Source organism: Carassius auratus, chromosome 14 (assembly GCF_003368295.1).
Source record: "Carassius auratus strain Wakin chromosome 14, ASM336829v1, whole genome shotgun sequence".
Lineage (NCBI taxonomy): Eukaryota > Metazoa > Chordata > Actinopteri > Cypriniformes > Cyprinidae > Carassius > Carassius auratus.
This window is the reverse complement of record NC_039256.1, coordinates 30,474,954-30,501,124: the sequence shown is the minus strand read 5'-3', so window position 1 is coordinate 30,501,124 and position 26,171 is coordinate 30,474,954. Positions and strand designations below refer to the sequence as shown.

Below are 26,171 nucleotides of genomic sequence, written 5' to 3'. Positions count from 1 at the left end.
GACTATTGCAGTTTATAAGACAGCATCTTGAACACTGCGTTCTTCTTTCCTCTATGCAAAGAATTCTGGCGCCTAAAATGTTTGTGCCGCGGATTCCCAAAATGCTTTGCAAGTATAGCTCTAGCACGTGCGGGTTGCCAGGTTTTCACAACAAATCCCGCCCAGTTGCTTCTCAAAACTTGCCCAATGGTGTTTAAGAGGTTCCCCGATAAAAATTGCTTCCCGGAGTTAAAATATACGGGTTTTTGTCTGGGTTGCCTTGGTAAAATTCGCATTTTAGGGGCTAAATATCACGTTATTGATATTTTCGCTTCGACCCGCGGACATAAAAAACAAACACAGACTTGGCAACACTGGTTGGCATTTACTACATAGAGCCGTAATTCACTGACAATCTACACAAAATCGATTTTAAAATCGCAGGCGATTCTTTGTCGATTTTGAAAGCGATTTTCTGTTAGTTGTCGGTAGACTACGGCTCTGTGTAGTAACTGCCGCTCCACCTGAACCAGTGTTGCCAAGTCTGCGGTTGTTTTTCATGTCGGCGGTTTGAAGCAACCCACCCCAATACCATTAACGTGATATTTAGCCCCTAAAATGCGAATTTTACCAAGGCAACCCTGCCAAAAAAACGTATATTTTAACCTCGGGAAGCAATTTTTATCGGGGAATCTCTTGGAAACGCGCTTGGGCTAGTTTTCAACTGGGAAGGATTTGTTGTGAATACCTGGCAACCCTGATCTAAAAGCATGTGCTGGAGATTTACTTCTAAATACAGGAGCGTCTTTACTAATGAGATGCGCATGAAAATCCCAATCGATTTTTTGCACAGCCCTACTTTATTTACCTTTTTGGTAGAATTCAGAAAAAAAAATACACCTGATTAAGATTAATATCTGTTACACATATGTTTATTATGGAAAGGCCAATATGAAAAATGTAAATAAAAAAAGACAGAAAAATACAGCATTTACATTTAATACCAAATACAAACTTGCATGTTATACCAAAACCAAATACAAAACGATACAGTACTCACAATAATTCAATATGGTCAACAAGAATAGATATTGGTTATATATCACATACAAAATTCTGCTACGAAAGATAACCCGCATCATGAGAGTGTTTTGGTGGAATTAAAATGAGTGAATTCAGAAAGTGAAGAAAAAACATGATAATCAAAATAAAAATGCAGCACCATCTTCTGGTTTTTGAATCTGGACCTTGGCACATTTACTTCCTGTAAGAGCAACTTACAAGAAATAATAATTTACGACAAAGACAGAGATACACTTCTTGTACAAATGAATATTTGAAATCCATAACATCCTTAAAGGATTAAGCCATATGTTTGCTCTATGTAAACAAATGTATCTTGAGTGATTAAGATGAAAAAAAAATTATTCAATGCATAAACAGGTGCTTAATCATCTGAACCACTGGCACTAACATCAAGGAATGTGGAAATACTGCTCATAATGCATGAAGCGTATGACCTTTCCTTTATGCACTCTTTCATTTCAAACACTGCTTGTGATGTGTGTAACAGTCATAGTGGAATAAAACCCCAAAACAATGGTTATAATAAGGGCAAGTAAAATCTCACGACCATCTGTGGATTGTGAGGGCTGTGTATTCTTCAAGCTAGACTCTTTTCAGTATCACTCCATCGCGGGGTTTTGGATCTGATAAATTGAGGCCTTGTCCTTCAGAAGAGCCAGACACAGGTGGCAACTCCAGCTTCCTATAAAGAAGATTAAAGCTATATATTAATCAGTGCACAAACACATAACTATAACTACTACCAACTTAAATAGTAATGAACGCATAAATTTGTGCAATCATTTTGCAATACATGCACACATGCATGATATTTGATTGCTTTTTAAAGCTTTCTGACGTTATATTTTTGGTCTGTTCCCCATGCAATGCTATTGCACTGCATCACAAGACTTGGAATATAGCACACAAGTCAATAGTGTTACATGCAAATCTTAAAATGGCACACGACATCGCTCGTACCTTCTGGAGGGTCTGCCATGGGAGGGCTGAGGCAGTACATGTGGTATCCTCGGTCACAGTCATCACAGAACAGAAGCTGGTCCTGAGGAAGAAGAGTTAAACGTAACTAGTAAAGTAACATTACTTTTCAATTTACAAGAAAATATCTAACCTATGTTTTCAAATATGGTGTCTTTTTAAATTAACTGGCAGCTTTCCAGTCTCCATGTTGAAAGAAATCGGAAGAAAGCACAGAGGTGAAGTGTGAACATATGTGACCCTGGGCCACAAAACCAGTCTTAAGTGTCAATATTTAAATTTTTTGAGGGTGCAAAAAAATCTAAATACTGAGAAAATCATCTTTAAAGTTGTCCAAATGAATTCTTAACAATGCATATTACTAATGCTACAAATATAACCCAGAGACTTCAGACTGCTTTTGTGCTCCAGGGTCACATATGTTAGTGTAGTGAAATGTGAACATGCTTTAACTCATCTAACTTGCACAAAAACAGATTCAGCATTCTTCAAAATGAAAAAAATAGTGAAATGCAATGAAAAATATGACACATTAGATTTTTATTTTTTTAATTCTCCTGTATCTTATGCACAACTGAAAGGTTTGTTTTCCTTCAGACTTGTGCATTTCACTTCTGGAGTGAACAGGCTTTTACATTTGCCAAATATATAACTTTTTATATTTAAGTCCAGCCTGGATTCAAAAAGTAATGCAATGCATTACTTTCCACAAAAAGTACCATAATTAGTTACTTTATAGGGAGTAACGCAATACTGTAATGCATGACTTTAAATGTAACTTTCCCCAACAATGTTTTCATGTGTTTGATCATGTGAGGAGACTCACGTCGTTCTCAGATGTGCCACAAACATTGCAGCACTTGCACTCAATGCACTGCCAGCGGTAAGTCTTCACAGCTGCCATCATCACGGCAGTGAACTGCAGGCACGAAGGATGTCCTACGAAAGGAAGGGAGAAAAAGGCCACGTGTGAATTATGTGCATCTCAGCGTGGAGGTTTAGAGTCTGTTCTGTGTCTCTCGTGTGGTACCTGAACGTCCACAGTCAGAGCAGGACACCAGTTCCTCCGACTGGCCTGTTTTCTGGTTCATGGTGGAATCGCCCAGGCAGAAGTCACAGTAGTCATTAGGTAACGCCAGGCCATTTGGTCCTTTCTTAGGAGCTGTAATAAAACAGAGGGTCAGATTGCAATCAATGTGATCGTGACAAATATCTGTAATGTCATTTGTGACCCTGGACCACAAAACCAGTCACAAGTGTCAATTTGTGAGTGTCAATGATGTGTGGTTAGTTAGGATCAGACACTATTTGGCAGAGATGCAACTATTTAAAAATCTGGAATATGAGGATGCAAAACAATCAAAATAGTGAGAAAATCGCCTTTAAAGTTGTCCAAATGCATTCTTAGCAATGCATATTACTAATCAAAAAATATATTTTGATATATTTACGGTAGGAAGTTTACTAAATGTCTTCATGGAACATGATCTTTACGTAATATCCTAATGATTTTTGACATAAAAGAAAAATCTATAATTTTGACCCATACAATGTTTTATTTTTTGGCTATAGCTACAAATAGAGACTTAAGACTGGTTTTGTATATTGTATAAGTATTGCATTAAGTATTGAGTCAGTATTGTATAAAGGTTGTTGCTCAAACATGAAGAAGGGTATATTTCGACTCCTTTTTTTCATGCACAACAATATAAGTGATGTGAGTGCACTCACTCTTGTGTTCCTCTCGTGGTGTAGGTGTGTGCATCTCCGGCTCCTCTCGGTCCTCTCCTTCCTCGTCAGCCAGGTGAGAGTGAGTGTAGTGGTAACTCAAACCTGGTCTGTTTTTATAGCGTTTCCCACAGACTAACACAAAGAAAAGGCTTGCAATTAAAACAGCATCATTACTCCAGTCTTCAGAGTCACACGATCCTTCAGAAATCTGTATAATATACTAAGTGGCAGCTTATATATATATTTCATCTTGTTAAAACAATTAACAGTTAAAAAAATTCTTACCGTTACTTGAAAAAAAAAGGAAAAAAAAAAAACATTAATATTTTTCACTCCATAATAAAGTGCGTCACAACTCACTGTCACAGGCGTACGGTTTGTCTCGATCTTCCTGTGCAGCTGCGGCAGCTTCCATTTTCTTTTTCCCATTTCCAACTCCTCGACCCTGACAGATTAAAACCACATTTTCATAAAACTATTCCTCCAGGCCATCAAACGACCAAGAACATCGGAATATAATAAATGCTTAAAGGTATAATTCACCCAAAAACAAAAATTCAGTCACCAATTACTCTCCCTCATGTCGTTCCAAACCTGTAAGACCTTCGTTCTTCTTCGGAAAACACATGTTACCTTAGACTTTCCTTTTCCTCTTCTTTTTGGGGTCTCCTCCTCAAAATCTTCATCATCCAGATCATCCAAGTAGTCTTCCGGATCAAGGACTCTCTGAGAACATTTATGTATTCATAAATGATGTGCTCAGAGTATACAGTATATAAGAAGTCATACTGAAGAGCCTGCTTCATACCTTCCTGATGCGTGTGGAGCTGCTGGCCGCACTGGTCCCAGTGATTTCAGTCAGACTGGTTTCGTCCTCCGGCGGTCTGAGCTCGGTGGACACTCTTTTATCCAGCGGCTCTCCTTTCAGCAAGGCTTCCAGACTGCTTCCATCCAACGGCCCCAACACATCTTTTTTCAGGTTCAGTTCCAGCTCAGCTTTAAAAAGATGCAGTTTTGGTTAGGATTTGTAATCTAATTTTACATATTTTCTCTCGGACTTAAATATCTCAATCTATATCATTTATATTTATTTACCCTACAAAGTATGAAATTTGAAATCATCTGATTTTTTTTTTTAATGCAACAATTTGTTTAACCTTTTGATAAAAGTTTGCATATGTGAGACTGAACCACAAAACCAGTAATAAGGGTAAAACATTTTTTTTTTCATTAATCTGAAAGCTGATAAATAAGCTTTTTATATATGCATGGTTTGTAAGGATCGAACAGTATTTGGTTGAGATGCAACTATTTGAAAATCTGGAATCTGAGGGTGCAAAATAAAAATAAAAATACTGAGAAAATTGCCTAAAGTTGTGCAAATTAAATCCTTAGCAATGCATATTACTAAAAGTTTTATTTAAGGTTGATATTTACAAAATATCTTCATGGAACATGATCTTTTCCTAATATCCTAATAATTTTTGGCATTAAAGAAAAATATATAACAATTTTTTACTATAATTTTGACACATACAATGTATTGTTGGCTATTTCTACAAATATACTCCAGAAACTTAAGAGTGTTTTATGTTCAGCATCACATTTGATACACCAGGCTTTTAAGGCTAATATAGTATAATGTAGAAGAATATGGAAATAAGATCAAAATTAAGATTACATTTTGAGTTAGTATTGTAAATTGATGAAATATAACAGCACTACTAACATAAAATGCATATAAATATCAGTTATCAATTTAAACCTGCCATAATTGTTTTAGATATTCAATTCATTTTTAAAAATGCAATGCAATGTAATGCAATAAAGATATAATTCAGGAATGAACAAATAAACCATACCCAAAAGCCTGATGCATTATAAATACGTAAAAAAAAAGCATGTATAATAAGTTTCTGCAATCCAATAAGTGTTCATCTCGAATGTTTACTAATAATATTTAAGGTATTAAAACATTTACTAAATAAAAGGAAGCCATGGAGTAGTGTGTGTATGGTTTTCATAAATGTGTTTATCAAAAACTGCTACAGAATATCGATTTTTAAACAAAGAGGATCACTGCAAGAAACAGATGATGTTAAGCATTACAAACAGGCAAAGATTTATCAGATACCAGCTTTGAGTGGAGGAAAAACCAGAGCAGGGTCTTCTGGTGGGTGAGCTCTTCTCTTCTTCCTCCATCTGCGAGCAGGATATGTGTACAGCTGTCCCGGTGCGCTACCTTAAACAGAAATCATATGTTAGCACCAGTATTACGGACTGAGAATACCATAAGTGCATTAGGCTGATGTTGAACCTGCACTCCTGTGTCTCTTCTCCATCCAAATATAACAGTTGCTTTGAGCGACTCCAGTCTGGGAGTCCAGGAAGGGCATGAGGATGCTCCTCTCGGCACACAGCCGGGCGTTATAACTGTGACACTGCTCCAAAGCATCTTTATAGTACTGCTCTCCAAGCCTTCAGTCCACACACACACACACAAACAAACAAACACACACAACATCAAATAGAAGGTACTTCAAAGCATGTGATTTAGATTAATGTTAGTAAACATATTCACATCTGAGTTGTTAAGTCCTAGTCTTGGGAAAACAGCAGGGGATTTTTTTTACTATTACTTACTTATTTGGTGCATCACAATGTGCTTATATGTGACCCTGGAGCACAAAAGCAGTCTTAAGTCGCACTGGTGTGTATTTGTAGCAATAGCCAACAATACATTGTATGGGTCAAAATTATAGATTTTTCTTTCAAGTCAAAAATCATTAGGATATTAAGTAAAGATCATGTTCCATTAAGATGTTTTGTAAATTCCTTACCGTAAATATATATTTTTTATAAATATGCATTGCTAAAAACTATTTGGACATCTTTAAAGGCAATTTTCTTAGTATTTAGATTTGTAGCATCCTTAGATTCTATATTTTCACTTTGTCCGATCTTAACAAACCATACATCAATGGAAAGCTTATTTATTCACCTTTTAGTTGCATAAATCTCAATTCTTAAAAAAAAGACCATTATGATAGGTTTTGTGGTCCAGGATGCAAACAATGGACATCAATGAGATGTACTATTTTTTGCCAGTATAAAAGAAGCAACGGCAAAACTATAGACATTTATAACAAAAAGAAAAAAAAAGTTTGACAGAAAAACCCAACAACAAGGCAAAATAATTGGTGAATGGTTAGTGCAACTGATTTAAAAAAAAACACACACACACATGGCTGTATGCGGCGCTTTGATGTCAGAAAACGATGAATGAACGAGGTGCAGATTTTCATTATTAGTCAAACCACCCCAGTGCTTCAGCCTTACTGTATTGACAATAAAACCGTCGCGAATCAGCCACAAATTGAGAATATCACACGGATAATCATTCAAAGAGTTGATAAACTACATGTACTCACACTTTAACGATGTTCTCCACGGCAGTCGCCATTGTTTTGCTGTAGTGGGCTGTTGTTGTCTTCAGTGCGCATGCGCACTAGATGTTCTTTTTGAACGAACGCGACGTTCTTTTGGTCTTCAGAGGAGAATATGTTTGATCCGTCATTGCAGATGAAAGATAATCAGACTAAAGTTTCTGGAAAACAGTACAAAATATATTTGACCCTGGACCACAAAACCAGTCATATGTGTCAGTTATTTTAATCGCGATTTATATATCATCTGAAATAAATAAACTTATTCATTGATGTTTGTTAGGATAGGACATTTGGCTGAGATGCAATTATTTGAAGATCTGGAATCTGAGGGTGCTAAAAATGTCAAATCGCCTTTAAAGTTGTCCAGGTAAAGTTCTTAGCAATAAATATTGCTAATCAAAAAATACGTTTTGATATATTTACAGTAGGAAACATGGAACATGGTCTTTTTGGAATAAAATAAAATCTATAATTTTTTAATCCATACAATGTATTTTTGGCTGTGGCTACAAATATGTCTGTGCTGCTTATGACCAAAATATAAACATAATACTAATGTAATCTAAATAGCTCAAACCCATGGTTGCCAGGTTTTCACAACAAAAGCCCTCCAAAACAGCCCAGAATTATTCCAGCTGCATTTTGAGAGGGTCCCTCTGTAGAAATCGCCTTACGGGGGCATGGGGTTTGACATTTTTAATTATATTATTATTTTTTTTTATTTAATGAAGTTCCCCAGGTAAATTTCGTACTGTAAAATTATATGATGTTAATGGGGTCGCTCCCATTAAACTTTTCCATGGAAACTTTTCATAATGATTCGTGTTTACACAATTCAGTGAAAACAGACTATAGGGAAGTTATGATTATGTGATGTGTCTCTGCTATTTGTTATAATATTGGTAAAGTAAATCCACACTTTACTGAAGAAACGCTAGCAAACTCTTGAGCAGCAACAACACTAGCATGTGCTCAACCATTGTTGTGCATGTTTGTTTGCACTGGCCTTTAAATTCGTCACATACTGCACGTCTACACACCTAACACATACTACACATGTGCATGACATCACGGTTTTCAAAGATTCCTGTATTGGGTGTTTACACGGAAACATGCACTTCGAATCCTGTTTCAAAAACATACATTTGAATAGGCAAAATGCATAAAAGCTTACAGATTTTGGCTAAAAAAAGTGTAAATGGCCACTAAGTAAAAAAAAAAAAAAAATCAAATATTTAATTCCTTGTTTGCTCAATTTATAAATTGAGGGAACGAAATAGTAAATTGTGTGCACGATTAAGCCTACTTTTTTTCCTGCATGCCAGAATCAAGAACATGTTCTACATTCACAGGTATTTGGCACTGATCACAAAGTCAAACCGTGGCAACACCGACATAAAAAATACTATAGTAATTTATGGTAAATAGTACTATAGTTTTTTTAACCATACCATAGTCAAATGTATTATACTATATATATATATATATATATATATATATATATATATATATATATATATATATATATATATAGTATTTACGACACATTGTTAATGAATGCTACAGTATACTGTAGTATTAACTGTAGTGAACTGATAAACTGTAATAGATACTGAAGTATACTAGTTTTTACTACTATGAACTAGTGTAGTGTAATCTACCCTAATTAGTACAGAATAGGGTAATTTTGTTTATATTACTATAGTTGTTAAATTACCACAGTAACTATAACCTTAACACAATAACTTAAAGTACTACTTTACTATAGGTTCAGAAACGCTACAGTGTTTATTTACAAAAAAATTACTATAGATTTTTTAAATGTAAAATAGCGGGAAAACCGCGGACTTGGCAACACTGCCCCCGTTGCCCTCACACTGCGATGGGCGTGGTTACGTTTACATGACATCATCCGTCCTTACAACCGCAACCGCCATTTATATTTCACCGCCATTTCACATCAACCCTAGTTGCGAAGAAGATGTCTCAGATGGAAAATCAACTGTGCAAGCTGTTTGTCGGCGGCCTCAACGTCCAGACAACCGACGACGGCCTGCGAAATCATTTCGAGCAATACGGAGCGCTCACGGACTGCGTGGTCGTGCAGAACCAGCAGCTGAAGCGCTCGCGTTGTTTCGGTTTCGTGACGTACTCGAGCCCCGAGGAGGCGGACTCGGCCATGGCGGCCCGACCGCACGTTCTGGACGGTAACACCGTCGAGCTGAAGCGGGCCGTGGCCCGGGAAGACGCAGGCAAACCCGAGGCCCTCGCGAAGGTGAAGAAGATATTCATCGGCGGGCTTAAAGACGACATCGAGGAGGATCACCTCCTCGAATGTTTCTCCCAGTTCGGCGCGGTGGAGAAGGCGGAGGTTATCACGGACAAAGAAACCGGAAAGAAGCGCGGCTTCGGCTTCGTGTATTTCGAGGACAACGACTCGGCCGACAAAGCAGTGGTGCTCAAGTACCACGTTATTAACGGGCATAAAGTGGAAGTGAAGAAAGCCCTAACCAAGCAGGAGATGCAGGCCGCTGGGAGTCGTGGTGGCCGCGGCGGGAGGGGGATGGGCAGGCCGCAGAACGGCTACGGCGCGCGCGGCGGCGGATACGGCAACTACAGCAGCGGCGGCGGGTATGGAGGCAATGACGGCTACGGCGGTGGCTACGGAGGCGGGTATGGGGGAGGCTACGGGGACCAAATGGAGGGCTACGGCGGTGGTAACGGCTACAATGACTTTGGCAGCGGCTATGGCCAGCAGTCCTCTGGCTATGGCCCAATGAAAGGTAATTACTCGGGCAGAAGCAGCGCTCCTTACTCCCGAGGAGGTGGAGGTGGTGGTGGTTACGGCAGGGGGGGTTACGGAGGCTCGTATTAGGAGCGTATATTAGGTCCTTCCCCAGCCCACATCACAGTTTCGACCACACATTATCTTCAGCTAAGTTGAGTCACTTTAATGTGGCATGGCATTGACTGAAACACTCAAGCTCCATTATCATTATCCAGTCCAGCAGATCATAGTTAGGGCTCACCTATTCGACTTTACTCCGCATCTCAGCTACTACTACACATCATTTTGCTCTCTTCCCTGAAGTACTAGGAAGTTTTTTTCCCCAAACAAGACATAGGACTACTACTCTGGATCTTTTGCTTATTATAAGACTGGCCAGTGGTGTCCGGGGCAGGCTACTTGTTCGCGAAACTGTTACTCACGTTTTTTTTTTTTTGTGCTTTGGGGTTAAGTTAAGAGTAGTATTTTTGCTTGTTAATTAGTGTATGCATGCGTTCTCCTCCTTTTAGTATATGTATTGTATTTTTATTGTGTCTGTTTTCTTCTTTTCAATAATGTATAGGGTCGCGAAACGATTAATCGCATTCGAAATCGGTTTGTTTACTTTGTGTACTGTGTAGGTTTATGCATATGTGAATACACGCATGTATCCATCAAAGATTTAGTGTATGATAATACATTTTTTTTTTAATGTATACATGATTGTGTATTTATATATCCATAATAAATATACACCGTGCACACACACAGTTTGAAAACGAACATATATTTTCTATGCATTAATCGTTTCGCTGCCGAACAATTAAATCTGGTTTTGATTGAGAGCCAATCGCAGTGAAGCCCTGTAGAGATTCAAAAATTCATTGGCTGGCAGCAGGCATGATTTGCATATCACCTGATCTGTTGAGTGCATCAGTATCTGAAGTAAAAATCCAATTCGTTTTCTTAGTAAGACCAGACCTACTGTGAGCGATGAGGTTAATTGATGTTCTATGTATTTGTTGAAGCCGCCACTGGACATTTATTTTTACTCCTTTAGCAAATATGTTGAAATAAACCATGATTATTCTTCTTCTTAAAAAAAAACATGTTAGTGCCCTCCCATGTAGCATGCCGCATGATAAACCTAACCGCATTAATATTTCCTTATTTTGCAATAAACTTATAATTTTGTTTCTGTATACACATGCAGCATCTTTAAATCAATAGTTTAATCTTTAATTTGCAATGCTTCTTGGGATTGCAGTACTTATTTTTTTTCATTGTATACCCATTTTTTTGTTTGGTTTTGGCTTTAAATGAAACGCATAGCTGATTAAGGGAATTATAACTCGTTACTTTTTAAAAATGAATGGGATGAATACTCCAGAAAACTCAACGCAGCTGAAAAACTGCACTGTTGTTGAACTCCGTTTGCTGCAGAATCTGCCGCCAACCAATGAAAAATTTAACCTTTCTTTTAATTAGGCTCAATGGCAACTAGAAGCTGTTCATCCTAACATAAGAAACGTGTTTGGAATGAACCAAAATTTCTTTGGCGTCTCAAAATCGTAGCTTATTAAAGTACTAGTTTCAGCCTCAAATGTTCAGGCTCAATAAAACAACCCTCAACATCCATTAATATAGTGATTAACGTGTCCCCTCCCAATTAGTGTCATTTGTTAAATAGTTCTAGCACATTATGAAAACTGGTGTTACACAAACCCTTTCTTTCGTCAGGTCTCTGAAGACCGATTTGAGTTGTTTTTCTACCGTTTAATCGCTTCGCAAAGGACTTAAATGCTCTTGTCTTATTGTATTACTGCTTCAACGGAATAACCTATTGAATATTGTTTATTCCAGATACAACTGAACTGTATGTATTTCTGTTAATAAAAGTCATTATTCCGTAACCATTATGGTTTATGGCCAGCTGAGATTTATTGGGTCGCATATAAGGCTCGTGCAGCGATTTTGTCTTTCCATCTAGGTAAGACTAAAACTGGAGGCCATTCTTTGCCAATATCAGGCATTGGCTCTAGTGCTCCATAGTAATGACATTTCTTTGCACCAGACATGTGGGGATGTCAATATTTTCCCAACCATATGTTGTCTTTATTCTCAAAATATGTTTAGAGCTTTGTTCCAATACTTTTAGTGATCAGATAAGACGGATCTATACCTTAGCTGTGTCCACTACTACTTCATTGGATTCTCCAGGGCTACTCCAGAGATGTAGAAACCCAGCTGAAAATCCGTAGGATAAACGCACCAGGTTTGTAGAAATGCTTTATACACCAGACATCACATCGGGTGTGTCTTTAACATACTTTGGATCCACCTGGAAAACCAAATCAGGTATTTGTGAGTCGTTAACGTAAAGCGTGCATGCAACTTTATTTCCTAAAATCTAGTAGTGAATGGCGTTAACTGGCGGTGACCATTTAACATGGAGGAAAAGTGGAAATTAGAACATGCTCTGTAGTTCAATGTGGTGATTGTGGTTTATGTAGTTATGTCTTAATCCAATATTTTAGCCGATTTCCAGTTTAAGGCCAAACCGGAGAACGAAGCTTATAGTTCCTGTTTACTTGGTGCATTAGTTCCAGATATTAATGGCATCAAATGCAAAGGAGATCAGCATTAATTAAGCAAGGTTTGTGCTTTCAGTTATTTACCTTACATCTTATCAATCCCCCTCCCCTCCTCATCTCGGTGTTTTGCTCGTGTTTTGTCCTACATTTCTAAGAGGGCAGTGGGTTGTGTTGATAATCGAGTGAGACTAGTTGAAATGCAACCGTACTACCTCTTGGCATTGGCCTTTTCAAAAGTGCTGTCATTTTAAAAGCACACCTCCTAAATAGACCCTTGTTAAAGGCACAGTGTGTAAATCTGAAGAGGTTGTGTAGCTAGACATGTCTCAGGAAACTGCTAGTTGACTTGACGCTTACATGCATCTGCATCTATTTTCTTTTTCCACAGAGAGAACACAATGGAAGGAATTAAATAAAATCTCACTTCGAAGCGCGGCTGCTTGATGAACCTCTGCAGCGGCTGTGAATCCAGTTGGTCTGAAAGATGGAGAAAACTCCAGTGAGTTTGGTTTGTAAATCAGTGTTTTACTGAAAGTCATCCCAATTATATTTACAGTATTTCCTTTTCTCTGTCTTAGCGTTCTAGCAGAGTTTGCATATGAATATGGCAGATTCCCGTGGACCTCGGAGAGGCAAGCTGCCCATGGTAAGATTTTGTACATTAAGCCCTGACATTAAATCTCTTGCATTTTAGTGATTTGAAATCAAAATATATAATTACATATAAGATTTAAGTGACAATTGTTCAAAGTCCACTTACGGTATTCTAGGTGCTTAAGATGCGTTTTTCTTTCTTTCTACAGGTTATCTTATGGGTTTTTCCATTGTTTTAATTTAGTGTAACATAATACGATAATAAAAAAAAAATTTGAATTGTTTCAAAAATTGGTATAAGGCTATTCAAAACAATTTAATATAAATTGCTATAATCATAATTTAATAATCGCAATTACTATTTTAAGGGAAGAATTGACAATTGATTGGTCATAATCCTGCAACCCTAATTACATTCTTCTTTTAATACCAACATGGTTGTCAAGCATCATGGTTGCTGGAAAATGTGTCTTCTGTTCGTTTTTTTTATGATAAAACTTGTAGAAACAAGAGCAGGGAAACAAGACCTGAATATATTCCTACAAAGAACAATCACAGAAATAAGAAAACAAATATTCTGGATTTGTGTATGTCAAGTTATGTTATTATCTATACAAAAAAGTAATTTTAGAAAGGTTGACAATGCATCGAACATTTGACGCTCTTTTGTTATTTTTGAAAAAGGGGGAAAGACAAATGAGATTTAAGCCATTTTTGCTTATGAATGAAAATGTTTGCATTCAATATAAGAAATGAACAACTTATTCATCAGATAATAGCTTTGGAGCTTCATGATAAAAAAAAATAACGTCTGAGGATAAAGGTATGGGTCACACCTGTAAGGTTAGAAACATAGATTCTTTAAATCAACCCTTAATTTGTTGGTAATACAACAAATTCAAATGTCAACAAACAAATGGGAATCTGTTTCCTCCACAAAAGGAGCAAGACTCCTCAGCATCCGATGTTTTGAAATAGACAAATTAACGGGATACATTTTAGGAAGGATTTTATAGTGTAATGAATCTCCTTAACCTTTTTAAATATACAAAATTTACTTGGCTTTTCTCCCAGTAATGTTTCTCTTTGTCTGAAATATTTAGCGTACATATCTGCTGTTGCATCTCGAATCTAAAGTATGCATACCACCCAAACATAAAGCCGAATAACACGGTGGCCTTTACTTAATCTAAGGTGATTTTTTTTTTTTTTATTCTCTGAGTTAATACTACTCAAATTACATTTGTCTTCTGTTTGTTTTCACAGACCTGGTACGTGGAGGGCGACTGCATTCGGTTCCTTTGACCGAAGTTGAATGAAATGCACAATGGCAAATTGCACATGAACATGAATAAACATGGCATTGAATGACTGAAGAATTCAATAAAAAAAAAAATTACTGGATAACTTGAGTCTTTAAGCCCTTTCACACATACAGACGTTTCCGGAAAATTACTGGTAAATTGCCGTAAAGAGGTCATGTGTGAACAGGATCTTTTAAAAAATACCGGTAAATTCCTTCAGGAAATTTTACGGTATGAGAAGTTGTAACATTACCAGTAAATTCGGAATTCTGCTGTGTGTGAACGCAGAAGGAAAATTTCCGGTAGGAGCACGTAAGAGTTCAGAACGCGGTGACGTAAGACGTCTACCAATCATAACAATATGAAGCATTCACGCAATGTTTAATAAAATAAAATAAATGTCATCCATCCAACTGAAGCGACAGTGAAATTAAGGCGCTTCCTATTATCCGGTCAGATGAAGTAATTTGTCGTCATCTGAGAGAAACTGTTAGTGATGCAGTAACGTATGATAAAATAACCGTTAACTGTCACCGACAGGACACAGTCAGGTCATCAATAAACTGAAAACATTGCGTCTTAATATCTATAAAATAAACGACCATCACAAACGAAGTAGTAGTGGGAGTATTTCTTGTTCCTATTATGACTTTTGGGGGTTCTGCTACTCCACAAATCTTGTAGCTCTACGTGGATCTCAACCCGCGGCACGGCATGAAATCACACGCTTCCCATCATGCCGAACACAATAAAAAATAATAATAATAACTTTAAGTTTTACAACTTAATTTTAATTTTAGTTTTTACATAGGGAAAAACAGATAGGGCACAAACGAGAAGTCGGAGCAGTGAAGAAGAGTGCTTGACATTCGGCATCAACTTTCGGTTTGCCCAGCAACTCACTTGAGGATGTTCAGCACGTCTTTTTTTCCAGTTCTCCCAAAACAGCTCATACTACTGTTTCAGCTATTAAAATAGCTCAGTTTTGTATGTTTGGAGCAGTTTTTGATCGTTAAACAGGCATATAAGTTTTTTTTTTAAAGCGGCCAGCACAGAGAGAGAGTTTACATAGCCTATACTTAGCCTTCTCAAATCATCACGAATTGTCTAAAATAAAATCTAAAGATATAAAACAGTTCAAGCATAACGATGTTTTAACGTTGAACCCAGATACATGCGCGCTATATGAATATTTTGTGCGGAGAATGCAAGATAAAGCACGCTTTTTTGGGACATAGGTGCCAGCGCGATCATGATATAACAAAGAAATATAAAATAAATAAATATAAAATAAAGAAAACAAACATGCTTTCTGCCGTCTCGTCTTGAACAGGAGAGCTTACAAAAATATACCGAAACTCAGCGAATACATGCCTCACAGACATGATAAATATATCTATAGAAAGCTCTAAATTAGGCTACTACTTAACGAAATAATAAAAACAAACAACAAAAAATCTCAATACAATCATAATCCGTTTAGGAGGCGCGTCTAATGAGGAGATGACGAGTCAGGCAACTTCATCCTTGGGGCACAGACTCAGAAAACAGTCTATTAATAAATAATTCAAATATATTTTTACTATTTCCCTCTGTCACATTCATGGTCATTTTTCCGGTGCTTTGGGACATATTTTGAACTCAATTTGAACGCAGAACTGTTTATCTGCGCTGATAGACTATTTGATATGAATTTGGATCATAGGCTACATTTGTGAACGCACCTTTTCTGCAAAGTGCGTCTTACAGACTGCAATTTACAATCGCAACTTCATTGTCCTTTCAATCTGATTTTCACTAAATTGGTCAGCTCCCGACAGCATCAGGTGTTTTATTAATGGGAAGTATAATTATTCAAAACAGTCGTCTATTACAATGTCTCTGTAACAAAAGCAGTTACATGAATAATACATTTTGAAACAAAAAATTAAACCATAAACAGAAATACTGAACACGTATTACCCTCCATGTTTAAAAATACAAGCGCAGCTGTTTAGAGATTAATTACGTCACAGAATTTACCGGTATTTTGGAACGGATGTGTGAATGGTGCTTTTCTGGAAAAAAGACGGAATGTCGTTGACTGTGTGAACAGCGCATTTTTGAATTTACCTGTAAAGTCGTTCCGGTAATTTTACGGAACTTTACTGGTATTACTGTGTGAAAGAGGCTATTTATTAATGTTTGAATGCATCAAGTGGTTTTACACAGGATGAAAAGAGGATAAACGTCGAGTAAAGTTAACACAAATGATTAACGTTTAATATAGCTGATAAGGGTTACAGAAGCTTGTTATTGTGATCGTGTTCTTGCTTGGCGACGCGCGGATGATGGAAGACTCTTGGAGCGTGAGTCCAGTGATAGCCTCGAGCTGCTAACCAGTCAATAAAACAAAAACCCCGGCCACCTCATGAGCGAAAGAGCACAAACGGCCTACTGAAGTCGTTCTAAGCTCGACTGGAGGCTTTAAACGAACGCAAACGACAATAAACAAAATGCCCGCCCCTAGACATAAAATGTTGTAACGTTAGCAAACTAACTAGCCTAGCGCGATCTGCTCAAACCATGGTCTCTGTGACGGGTAAGTGTGTGCTGCTGTGAGGGGGCTTTAAAGATGCAGTTGACTAAAAAGCTGGTAAAGAGGAAACCGACGTGACCAATAATGAATAAAGCGGTCATTTGAGTCTTTGTGTGAAATAATGCTGTATTATAGCTGCACGGGAGATATTCAAAACAATCTCGTGCTAACCGTTTCCAGCGATCGATCCACTGATGTGATTTATAAACTGACTTTTTCATTCAAATTATAGACGCAGAACTGTCATGTTAAACTAGAAGTTATTTCGTGTTTAGAGTTACGGCTAAAGCATTTAACACGTTTTAATTAAACGGCAACACATTTTAGTTGCAGAGTCTCTTTATCTCGGACTAGTTTGGACTTGCAGGAAGATGCTAAAGAAGACCCAGGACTGCACAGCTTCAGACACACACACACACACACGAGGAAAGCCTTCCGGCTCATTAATGACTTGAGAAGGTTTGTAAACCGATGAATCTATTCAGCACCTCGTTATTCGGGTAATACTTGCATAGTCTTGATTTAATGCGATTTGCTTAATGCAACTATAGGGCTGTGAATCTTTGGGTATAGGCTTCGATTCGATTATAGAGATTCGATTCTGAATTCTTTAAAGAGCCACACAGATGGGAAATCAAAAATTACCTGTTTTACAGTGTATGATGTAGCTTTCCATCAGTGTAAACAATGTGCAAAGTAATTAAACCAAAAAGTACACGATTTATAAAGTTATATGCCTCTAAAGTAAGGAGTCGACTCTGAATCGCTGAAAAGAGTCGTTATAGATTTCAAATCTTTTGCCCATCTCCATGTATGTCACTAGGAACACTTTGCATAATAATCTCTGTTGGGAGAAACTGAACTTTGACCTACGTTTTTTGTGTTCACAACATTTCACTCATGACTGCTTTTCTAATCTCGGTGAGTTCAAGGCGGGATTTTCAAAGCTCTGGCCATAAAAGAGGGTTCGTTACCAACTTTATTTAGACCAACGAGCATCTCCGAATCACAACGCGAAGTATGATTATGAAGTTATGTGTCTGTTTTCTCCCGAGCGTCTTATCAGTATGTGTGCTGTCTGCAGCCTGTCTGCGCTGATCTTCATTTACAAACACGTCAATAAAATGAAGTGTAACTCTGAATACTCAATGAAGAGACATAAGAGAGATATCTATAGAAAGCTTGACATATCTACTTTAAAACTAAACAAGTGCTGCCGGAAACAGATATTCTGTGATAAAGTAATCCATATGAAAACGATGCGATGTCTGTTTTTCACGTCTCCCTTCGTTATATCTAATGTGACCACGCCCCCGCACTGAACGCGCTATTCAGATTCAAACTGAAGCGCACGGCTTGAATACGCACACAGAAGAAAAAGCAGCGAGACTGTTCAAGTTTTTTATTTTACTGTTTGCTTCGCGGTGAGAGGAATAAGACATAATTCACCCCAAACAGATGCTAACGCATTGTTTACCGTGAAGTTGTGTGCGGAACAACCAATCAAAACTGACTATGTTAGTTGACCAATCAGAACACAGTATGCTACCAAAAGGTGGGGTTTAAGGAAACTGAATCTTTTGAACAGCTTCTCGCGAACCGTTTGGGGATCTCTGAGAATTGAGGTAATTTTAAAATGATATTTTGACAAAATGACAATGTTTTTTAACCTTGGAAGGATTTAAACCTAATGTACAGGACTTATAAACAGTGATAGGAAGCTTAGAATTCCCATCTGGCTCTTTAACCTGTTAACTGCCTCATTTACTTCACTATATTACAATGAAATCCTAATCTAATCATGACAAACTATATATTGTTGGAAAGGTCTAAGACTCCTAAATATATATTTTACCAATCTTTGTTAAAAATTATATAGGAAAAGTAATTTATGGCAAGGGTGCACCTCTAAAACCTACAGTATTGTTCAAAATAATAGCAGTACAATGTGACTAACCAGAATAATCAAGGTTTTTAGTATATTTTTTATTGCTACGTGGCAAACAAGTTACCAGTAGGTTCAGTAGATTGTCAGAAAACAAACAAGACCCAGCATTCATGATATGCACGCTCTTAAGGCTGTGCAATTGGGCAATTAGTTGAAAGGGGTGTGTTCAAAAAAATAGCAGTGTCTACCTTTGACTGTACAAACTCAAAACTATTTTGTACAAACATTTTTTTTTTCTGGGATTTAGCAATCCTGTGAATCACTAAACTAATATTTAGTTGTATGACCACAGTTTTTTAAAACTGCTTGACATCTGTGTGGCATGGAGTCAACCAACTTGTGGCACCTCTCAGCTGTTATTCCACTCCATGATTCTTTAACAACATTCCACAATTCATTCACATTTCTTGGTTTTGCTTCAGAAACAGCATTTTTGATATCACCCCACAAGTTCTCAATTGGATTAAGGTCTGGAGATTGGGCTGGCCACTCCATAACATTAATTTTGTTGGTTTGGAACCAAGACTTTGCCCGTTTACTAGTGTGTTTTGGGTCATTGTCTTGTTGAAACAACCATTTCAAGGGCATGTCCTCTTCAGCATAGGGCAACATGACCTCTTCAAGTATTTTAACATATGCAAACTGATCCATGATCCCTGGTATGCGATAAATAGGCCCAACACCATAGTAGGAGAAACATGCCCATATCATGATGCTTGCACCTCCATGCTTCACTGTCTTCACTGTGTACTGTGGCTTGAATTCAGAGTTTGGGGGTCGTCTCACAAACTGCCTGTGGCCCTTGGACCCAAAAAGAACAATTTTACTCTCATCAGTCCACAAAATGTTCCTCCATTTCTCTTTAGGCCAGTTGATGTGTTCTTTGGCAAATTGTAACCTCTTCTGCACATGCCTTTTTTTTAACAGAGGGACTTTGCGGGGGATTCTTGAAAATAGATTAGCTTCACACAGACGTCTTCTAACTGTCACAGTACTTACAGGTAACTCCAGACTGTCTTTGATCATCCTGGAGGTGATCATTGGCTGAGCCTTTGCCATTCTGGTTATTCTTCTATCCATTTTGATGGTTGTCTTCCGTTTTCTTCCACGTCTCTCTGGTTTTGCTCTCCATTTTAAGGCATTGGAGATCATTTTAGCTGAACAGCCTATCATTTTTTGCACCTCTTTATAGGTTTTCCCCTCTCTAATCAACTTTTTAATCAAAGTACGCTGTTCTTCTGAACAATGTCTTGAACGACCCATTTTCCTCAGCTTTCAAATGCATGTTCAACAAGTGTTGGCTTCATCCTTAAATAGGGGCCACCTGATTCACACCTGTTTCTTCACAAAATTGATGACCTCAGTGATTGAATGCCACACTGCTATTTTTTTGAACACACCCCTTTCAACTAATTCAACTAATTGCCCAATTGCACAGCCTTAAGAGCGTGCATATCATGAATGCTGGGTCTCGTTTGTTTTCTGAGAATCTACTGAACCTACTGGTAACTTGTTTGCCACGTAGCAATAAAAAAATATACGAAAAACCTTGATTATTCTGGTTAGTCACATTGTACTGCTATTATTTTGAACAATACTGTACATCATAACAGGAGTTCTGACCTTTTGCCATTTTCTGACCTTTTTCACATTTTAGAAATCATCAGAAATTATGAATCACTTGAAAACTTAAAATTCATCCTTTGAAACCCATTTTAAAAACAAACATTGCATTATCATGAAAATTGTTACAAATCATGTTACAAAATGTTTTCAGTCATGGTTTGGATCATGCACTTTCAAGTCTGTTCAAAAAGTGCATAAAGTGCATTCACAGGATTATTGAAATGCTTCCCCTAAACTCTTTAAATGCAGGGGGCAAATAACAGCAGACTTTACGGTTAGAAAACCGGTTAAAAAAACAACAACAACAACAACCTTTTGTCCATTGTTAGATGTTAGTTTAATGATGCTATGGCATGGCATACTTAAAAATGTATTTAAGCCAAGATTTTAAAAAGCTTTAAAAGTATTATGTATTAGGTAACATTTTGTCACACCAGGGGCATAGCATCATATCAGAAGTGACAGAAATGTCAATCATTTTATGCATGTAGCCTATATATTATCATAATTATTATAATTGTGATTGTAATTTATTTTTTACAAGGAATTCTCTTTTTTTTAATAACTTTTAATTAGCTGTAAGAAATAAAATACACTGCTGGACAATAATCAATAATTTGTAATCAATATTTTCTTCCTAATGGCAATTTTATAATTGTTTTATATACGAGGCTACATTTACTTAGCAATTATTTACATTTTCTGCACAGAATAAGGTAGAAAATATAATTTATAGTTTATAATAAATGATATGTCAATCAGCACTGCATCATTCATAAATTTGATCTATTTATTGTGTGTGTTTGTTTTTTACGTTTCATCAGTTAATTTTGCTTTTATTCAGTTTAGCTGCAGATAAAGCCTGGCACGTCTATGAGAGTGAGATCACTTCTCTTTCAGTGTGAAATGAAAACTTCATCTCATTTTCACAAAATAAAATGCTATAGTAGCTATTTAACTTTTACTCTCCATCAGCGAATAATGATTCTGAAAAAAAATGTGCCAGATGTCTGTTTGCTGCATATATTTTGAAAGCACTGAATCGCTAAAAAAAAAAAAAAAAAAAAATTGTGATTCATTCGATTCTTAGCGTTCTATATTGATTACTCCGAGATCAGCGACTCGTTCACGATTCTAAAATCATGTTTCAAGATCGATGCATATGCATCGTCAAGGGTTAGTAATCGATGCATTTAGAAAACGAGTGAATCGTAACACCCGAACATAGACAGTAAAAGAAACAAATCGTATCTTCTATGCTCCACAGAAAGTAAAACAGGTTTGACACAACATGCAATTTGCAAGGTATTTGCAGCAGCATGAGTGATACATTATATAAATAAAGAGAAGAGAAAAGAAACAATGTTAATTCTTCCTTCTGTCTGATTCTGGGCTGTGCTTGATGAGTCCATGTGACATGAGTGAAAGCAAGGCTCATCATGTGGAGATCAGGGATGTAGGTGGACAGATGCTCCCGAAGCTGGTGGATTATATTTACACCTCTGAGATCGAAGTGTCTGAGGATAATGTTCAGGTAATGCACTTTTAAAGACTCTACTGTTTCAAACAACACTAAATGACTCGCTCTTTGTGTAAAAGCTGTTTGCTTTCCTTGTGGAGATCTGGTGCTCAGAGGTAGTGCTGTTTTAGTTTAGTCTTTGTGTGAAGCGGTCATTTTAGTTTTTATTACTTTTAGTCACGTTCATACTCTTTTTAGTCTAGTCAAGTTTCAGTCAACTAAAAGTCTGAGCATTTTAGTCTGAATTATCCAGTCTAGTTTTAGTCTATGAAAACTGATGACATTTTAGTCTAGTTTTAGTCAATTATTAGTAATGCAATTCTATGTGACCCAGTCAATATAATACAGGTACTTAGTAGTATACACGAAACCAACAATTTCTTCTAACCAAACCCATTTCAAACTACGTTATCTTATTATATTATTGTTACCTAATAGACTCAAGAATACATCCAATCCAGACACGAAAGAACATCTGATTTAAATTGACATCATTTATTTTACTAACCAAACATGTTAGAAGTACACACATCATTCCCTTTCTCTGCGTCAGACTTTTCTATATTAGTCTTTACTTGTATGCCAAGTAGCTGATGCTGGGTTTAATTCATTTATCTTCCTAATTCATCATTATAAAATGAATTCGTAAAATTAATTTGGTATAACAGTTGAGGTGGTGACAATAGCTTTTACAAACCCACTGATAATCCAGTCTCTTAAAGTAATGTTTTATTTAAATTGATGAGCAATAATAATAATAATATTTAAAGTGAAGTGTAATTAATTTTAGTTTCCTTACTAAAGTCTTCACTGATAAAAGAGATAAAAAAAAATTATAGGCAGAGCTGACTCGAATTAGTTTGTACACTGCTGTCAAAGGTTGTTGTTGAAGAAATTAATATTTGTATTAATCAAGAATGCATTCTATTGTTCTAAAGTAACAGTAAAGATATTTTACATGCTGTTCTTTCTAATAATCAGATAATCTTGATTTTGTTGCATGGTTTCCAAAAAATGTTAAGCAGCACAACTGTTTTAAACACTGATAATAATCAGAAATGTTCAGTGAGCAGCAAATCAGCATATAAAAATGATTTCTGAAGATCATGTGACACTGAAGTACTGATGATGAAAATACAGCTTTGATCATAGGAATAAACTACATATTATATATAGAAAAATAATATAACTAAAAACTAATTATTATATTAAAATAGAAAATGCATTTTAAATTATAACGCACAATATTGCTATTTTTACAGTATTTGTAATCAAATAAATGCATCATTGGTGAGCATAAAAGACTTTTGAGTGGTAGTGTATTTATATTATAGTGCACAATTATTTTGCTACAGTATATATATATATATATATATATATATAAATATATAAAAATCAACTAGTTATCGTCATTGCATAACCTTTATTGGTAAGTCATCTTAAATCCAGTCTGTTGCCTGCCTGGTCACCTCATCTTTACTGTGTGTGACGTGTTTTCATCTCTGTGTTATTCCTGCTGTGTCCAGGTGTTGCTCCCAGCTGCCGGTCTGCTGCAGCTGATGGATGTTCGACAGGTTTGCTGTGACCTCCTGCAGGCGCAGCTTCATCCGTGTCCACTGAAGAGAAGGTGACACTACCAAGTCTTTTGATCTAGTTGCATCTTTTCGATTACGCTTCTCGGTTTCTCATCACATCACAAGCCTGTTTTCAGCTCAGCTTTGCGGGGTTTGTAGACTGCAGACAGTTGATGGTTGGTTTTTACATGTAGCCATCTGTCTGTCAAACTGCATTAGCTGCTGTCTGCTTGCTGTCTCCAGTCTGCGCTCACACACACACTTGATGGCAGATGTCATCCGTCAGATGCTTCGGTGTCATCTGAGAAGTGACACACAGACAGTAGAGGATAGTTGCCTGGTCTGCTGTGGATGTGAGCTGCATTCATGCAATATATATATAATAGACTTTGTGTTTGAAGCCTTGATTAAGCACGATAAAGAGGCACGTCTGGAGCACGTCTAAGCTCATGCAACATGTTCGACTGCCCCTGCTATCCAGAGATAAGCTGGTTCAGGTATGATGGCGCACAATTTCAAAGAGAGTTCTCTCCATGTAATGATGCATCCCAAAATAGATACAAATGTGATGATTCAAGTTGGTTGAGATGTTAAACTAATCGTGATACGCTTGGGTTTATATGAATGCATCTCTGACTGTTTTCAGAAAAGTTTAGGCTTGGTCCACACTAATATATTTTGGGATGAAAACGCATCTTTGTCTCTCCATTTTAGCGTTTCGTCCGCACTGAGACTGAGCTTTTTAAAAATGCTAATGATGGCGAATAAATTTGAAAACATTGTAGTGTGGACTGTGAAAACCTTTAAAAATGATAACGCATATTTAGACATGGGACACATTGTACCAATAGAGGTCTATGTTTATACACCCTAACGCTACAGATGTGTTACTTTGTAAACTCTTCATATCACAGTCCTGCACAGAAAATGTACTCACGATTGCTGTGGACGAGGATTCGATTAGAACTACAAACGTGCATAAAAAGTGTTGAAAACTACAAACATGGCGGATATGCGAGACTGATGGACAGGTAGAGAAAGGGGTTTGAGAGATAAATAGTCAGTATCTATCCTGTTGGAAAAGTATTTATTTATTGTTATCCATGTCATAATTCATCTGCAGCACCACTGTGAACTTTAATAATGATACGTTTGGTATTTAACTCTTAAATGCATTAAACAAACATAAAAAGAGAGTTCTCTGCATGATTGAGCCGAGACTGGCAACGTGTCTCTTCATTTCCTTCAAATACGGTAGGAAGTTAAATGAAATCGTTTTTGAAAAGACGATTGATGATATCGCAGTTTAAATGGTGACAGGATACACATAACTAAGCAACAGAGCATCCATTAAAGACGCAGTTATGTCCACAAGATTGCCTACTCTTCTGCTACAGACTCAAAAGTTTGTTAAGGGCATTGGGATGCAGCATTAGATGCCATTTTCATTTCATAAGTGCAGCACTGCTTTGTGGTAACCATGTCAGGTTTGGAACGAGTAATTAACAACAGGATTTTTATTTTTGGGTGAACTATCTCTTTAAAGTGCAGAGGTTGCCTCTAGTTTTAAATGGAAGGAGCACAGACAAAGTCTTAGTTTGTTTATATGAAGAGATTCGTTTTTTTTTTGTATTATTGATTGTGAAATCAGTATCACGTCGAGCTGAGGGAATCGTTACATCACTAGCAATCTCTCTGTATATGTGTTTTTGTACAGATTGTAGAGGAGCCCTTAATAAAAACAACACTTGTAAGGACTTCTTCATCGAGGCAATGAAGCACCAGCTTCTATCCACAGACTAGAGGTATTAATATATATTCGCTATATTACACAAACTTACAGTACTAGTCAAGTTTGGGTGTACTTACTAGTCCTTTATCATCACTAGTTTTCTGAGTGATTCACCAAGTCTGATTCAAACTTTAACTCACAAGTTAGCCCGAGGATACTCGGTTTAACACTGTATGTTATCTAGACTGCTTACCTGTATAACTGCGAATGGGGAAAAGTGCAACACGCTTCCATGTTAGAAATAGCGTGAAATGAAAAGAGTGAAATGACTTCCAGCCTTTTAATTAAGACTACTAGAGCAATCATGGCTGATTGTAAAGACATTGTGTAAAATAAAACCAAACTGGACGAAGGGGCAGCTGTTACTTCTTGCCCAACTTGTGCATGATAAAAAGGACAATTAAATTAAAGGGAAATCATCGTGAAATATTCAAGTTTATTTACGAGTCAGTTTGCCAGCAACAACCGTTTTAGGATCAATGACTTGGGAGTCCTCTTAACTACACCTTACTTTTCACAGATTCAGGATCTGGTTTTAGTGCTAAACGCAAAGGTTATGACTGACACAAGAGAGATTTACTGCTGAATGACAAATCGCAGACTGAATTTTGATTCATCGTGCAGCCCTAGTCTTACCCGCTTTCCGTTGGGG

General features: G+C 37.0%; 3 protein-coding genes across 4 annotated transcripts; 2 read left to right on the top strand and 1 right to left on the bottom strand.

Annotated features, from left to right (window-relative positions):
* Nucleotides 1-883: 883 nt before the first annotated feature.
* LOC113114290 (zinc finger protein ubi-d4-like) lies at nt 884-7,361 on the bottom strand. The gene is made up of 11 exons (XM_026281184.1): nt 7,206-7,361; nt 6,092-6,252; nt 5,909-6,016; nt 4,583-4,770; nt 4,408-4,500; nt 4,135-4,219; nt 3,775-3,906; nt 3,074-3,205; nt 2,870-2,982; nt 2,026-2,107; nt 884-1,747 (listed from the first exon to the last, which is right to left on the bottom strand). Exons 1-11 carry the CDS (start codon nt 7,235-7,237, stop codon nt 1,665-1,667), a joined length of 1,209 nt encoding a protein of 402 aa, XP_026136969.1. The 5' UTR covers nt 7,238-7,361; the 3' UTR covers nt 884-1,664.
* A 1,780-nt stretch (nt 7,362-9,141) lies between these two features.
* LOC113114291 (heterogeneous nuclear ribonucleoprotein A0-like) lies at nt 9,142-14,582 on the top strand. The gene is made up of 4 exons (XM_026281185.1): nt 9,142-10,006; nt 12,973-13,083; nt 13,163-13,230; nt 14,445-14,582. Exons 1-2 carry the CDS (start codon nt 9,205-9,207, stop codon nt 13,026-13,028), a joined length of 858 nt encoding a protein of 285 aa, XP_026136970.1. The 5' UTR covers nt 9,142-9,204; the 3' UTR covers nt 13,029-13,083; nt 13,163-13,230; nt 14,445-14,582.
* Nucleotides 14,583-21,467: 6,885 nt separating this feature from the next.
* Nucleotides 21,468-26,171, top strand: LOC113114289 (kelch-like protein 3). 2 transcript variants are annotated; one of them, XR_003293709.1, is made up of 3 exons: nt 21,468-22,168; nt 23,680-25,532; nt 26,040-26,171. XR_003293709.1 is itself a non-coding variant. In XM_026281182.1 (3 exons), the coding sequence occupies exons 1-3, from the start codon at nt 22,037-22,039 to the stop codon at nt 25,449-25,451; spliced, it is 240 nt and encodes a 79-aa protein (XP_026136967.1). In that variant the 5' UTR covers nt 21,468-22,036; the 3' UTR covers nt 25,452-25,532. The 2 variants fall into 2 exon arrangements, 1 of the variants encoding a protein (XP_026136967.1); XM_026281182.1 differs by lacking the exon at nt 26,040-26,171 and having other exon boundaries at nt 23,680-23,780; nt 25,445-25,532.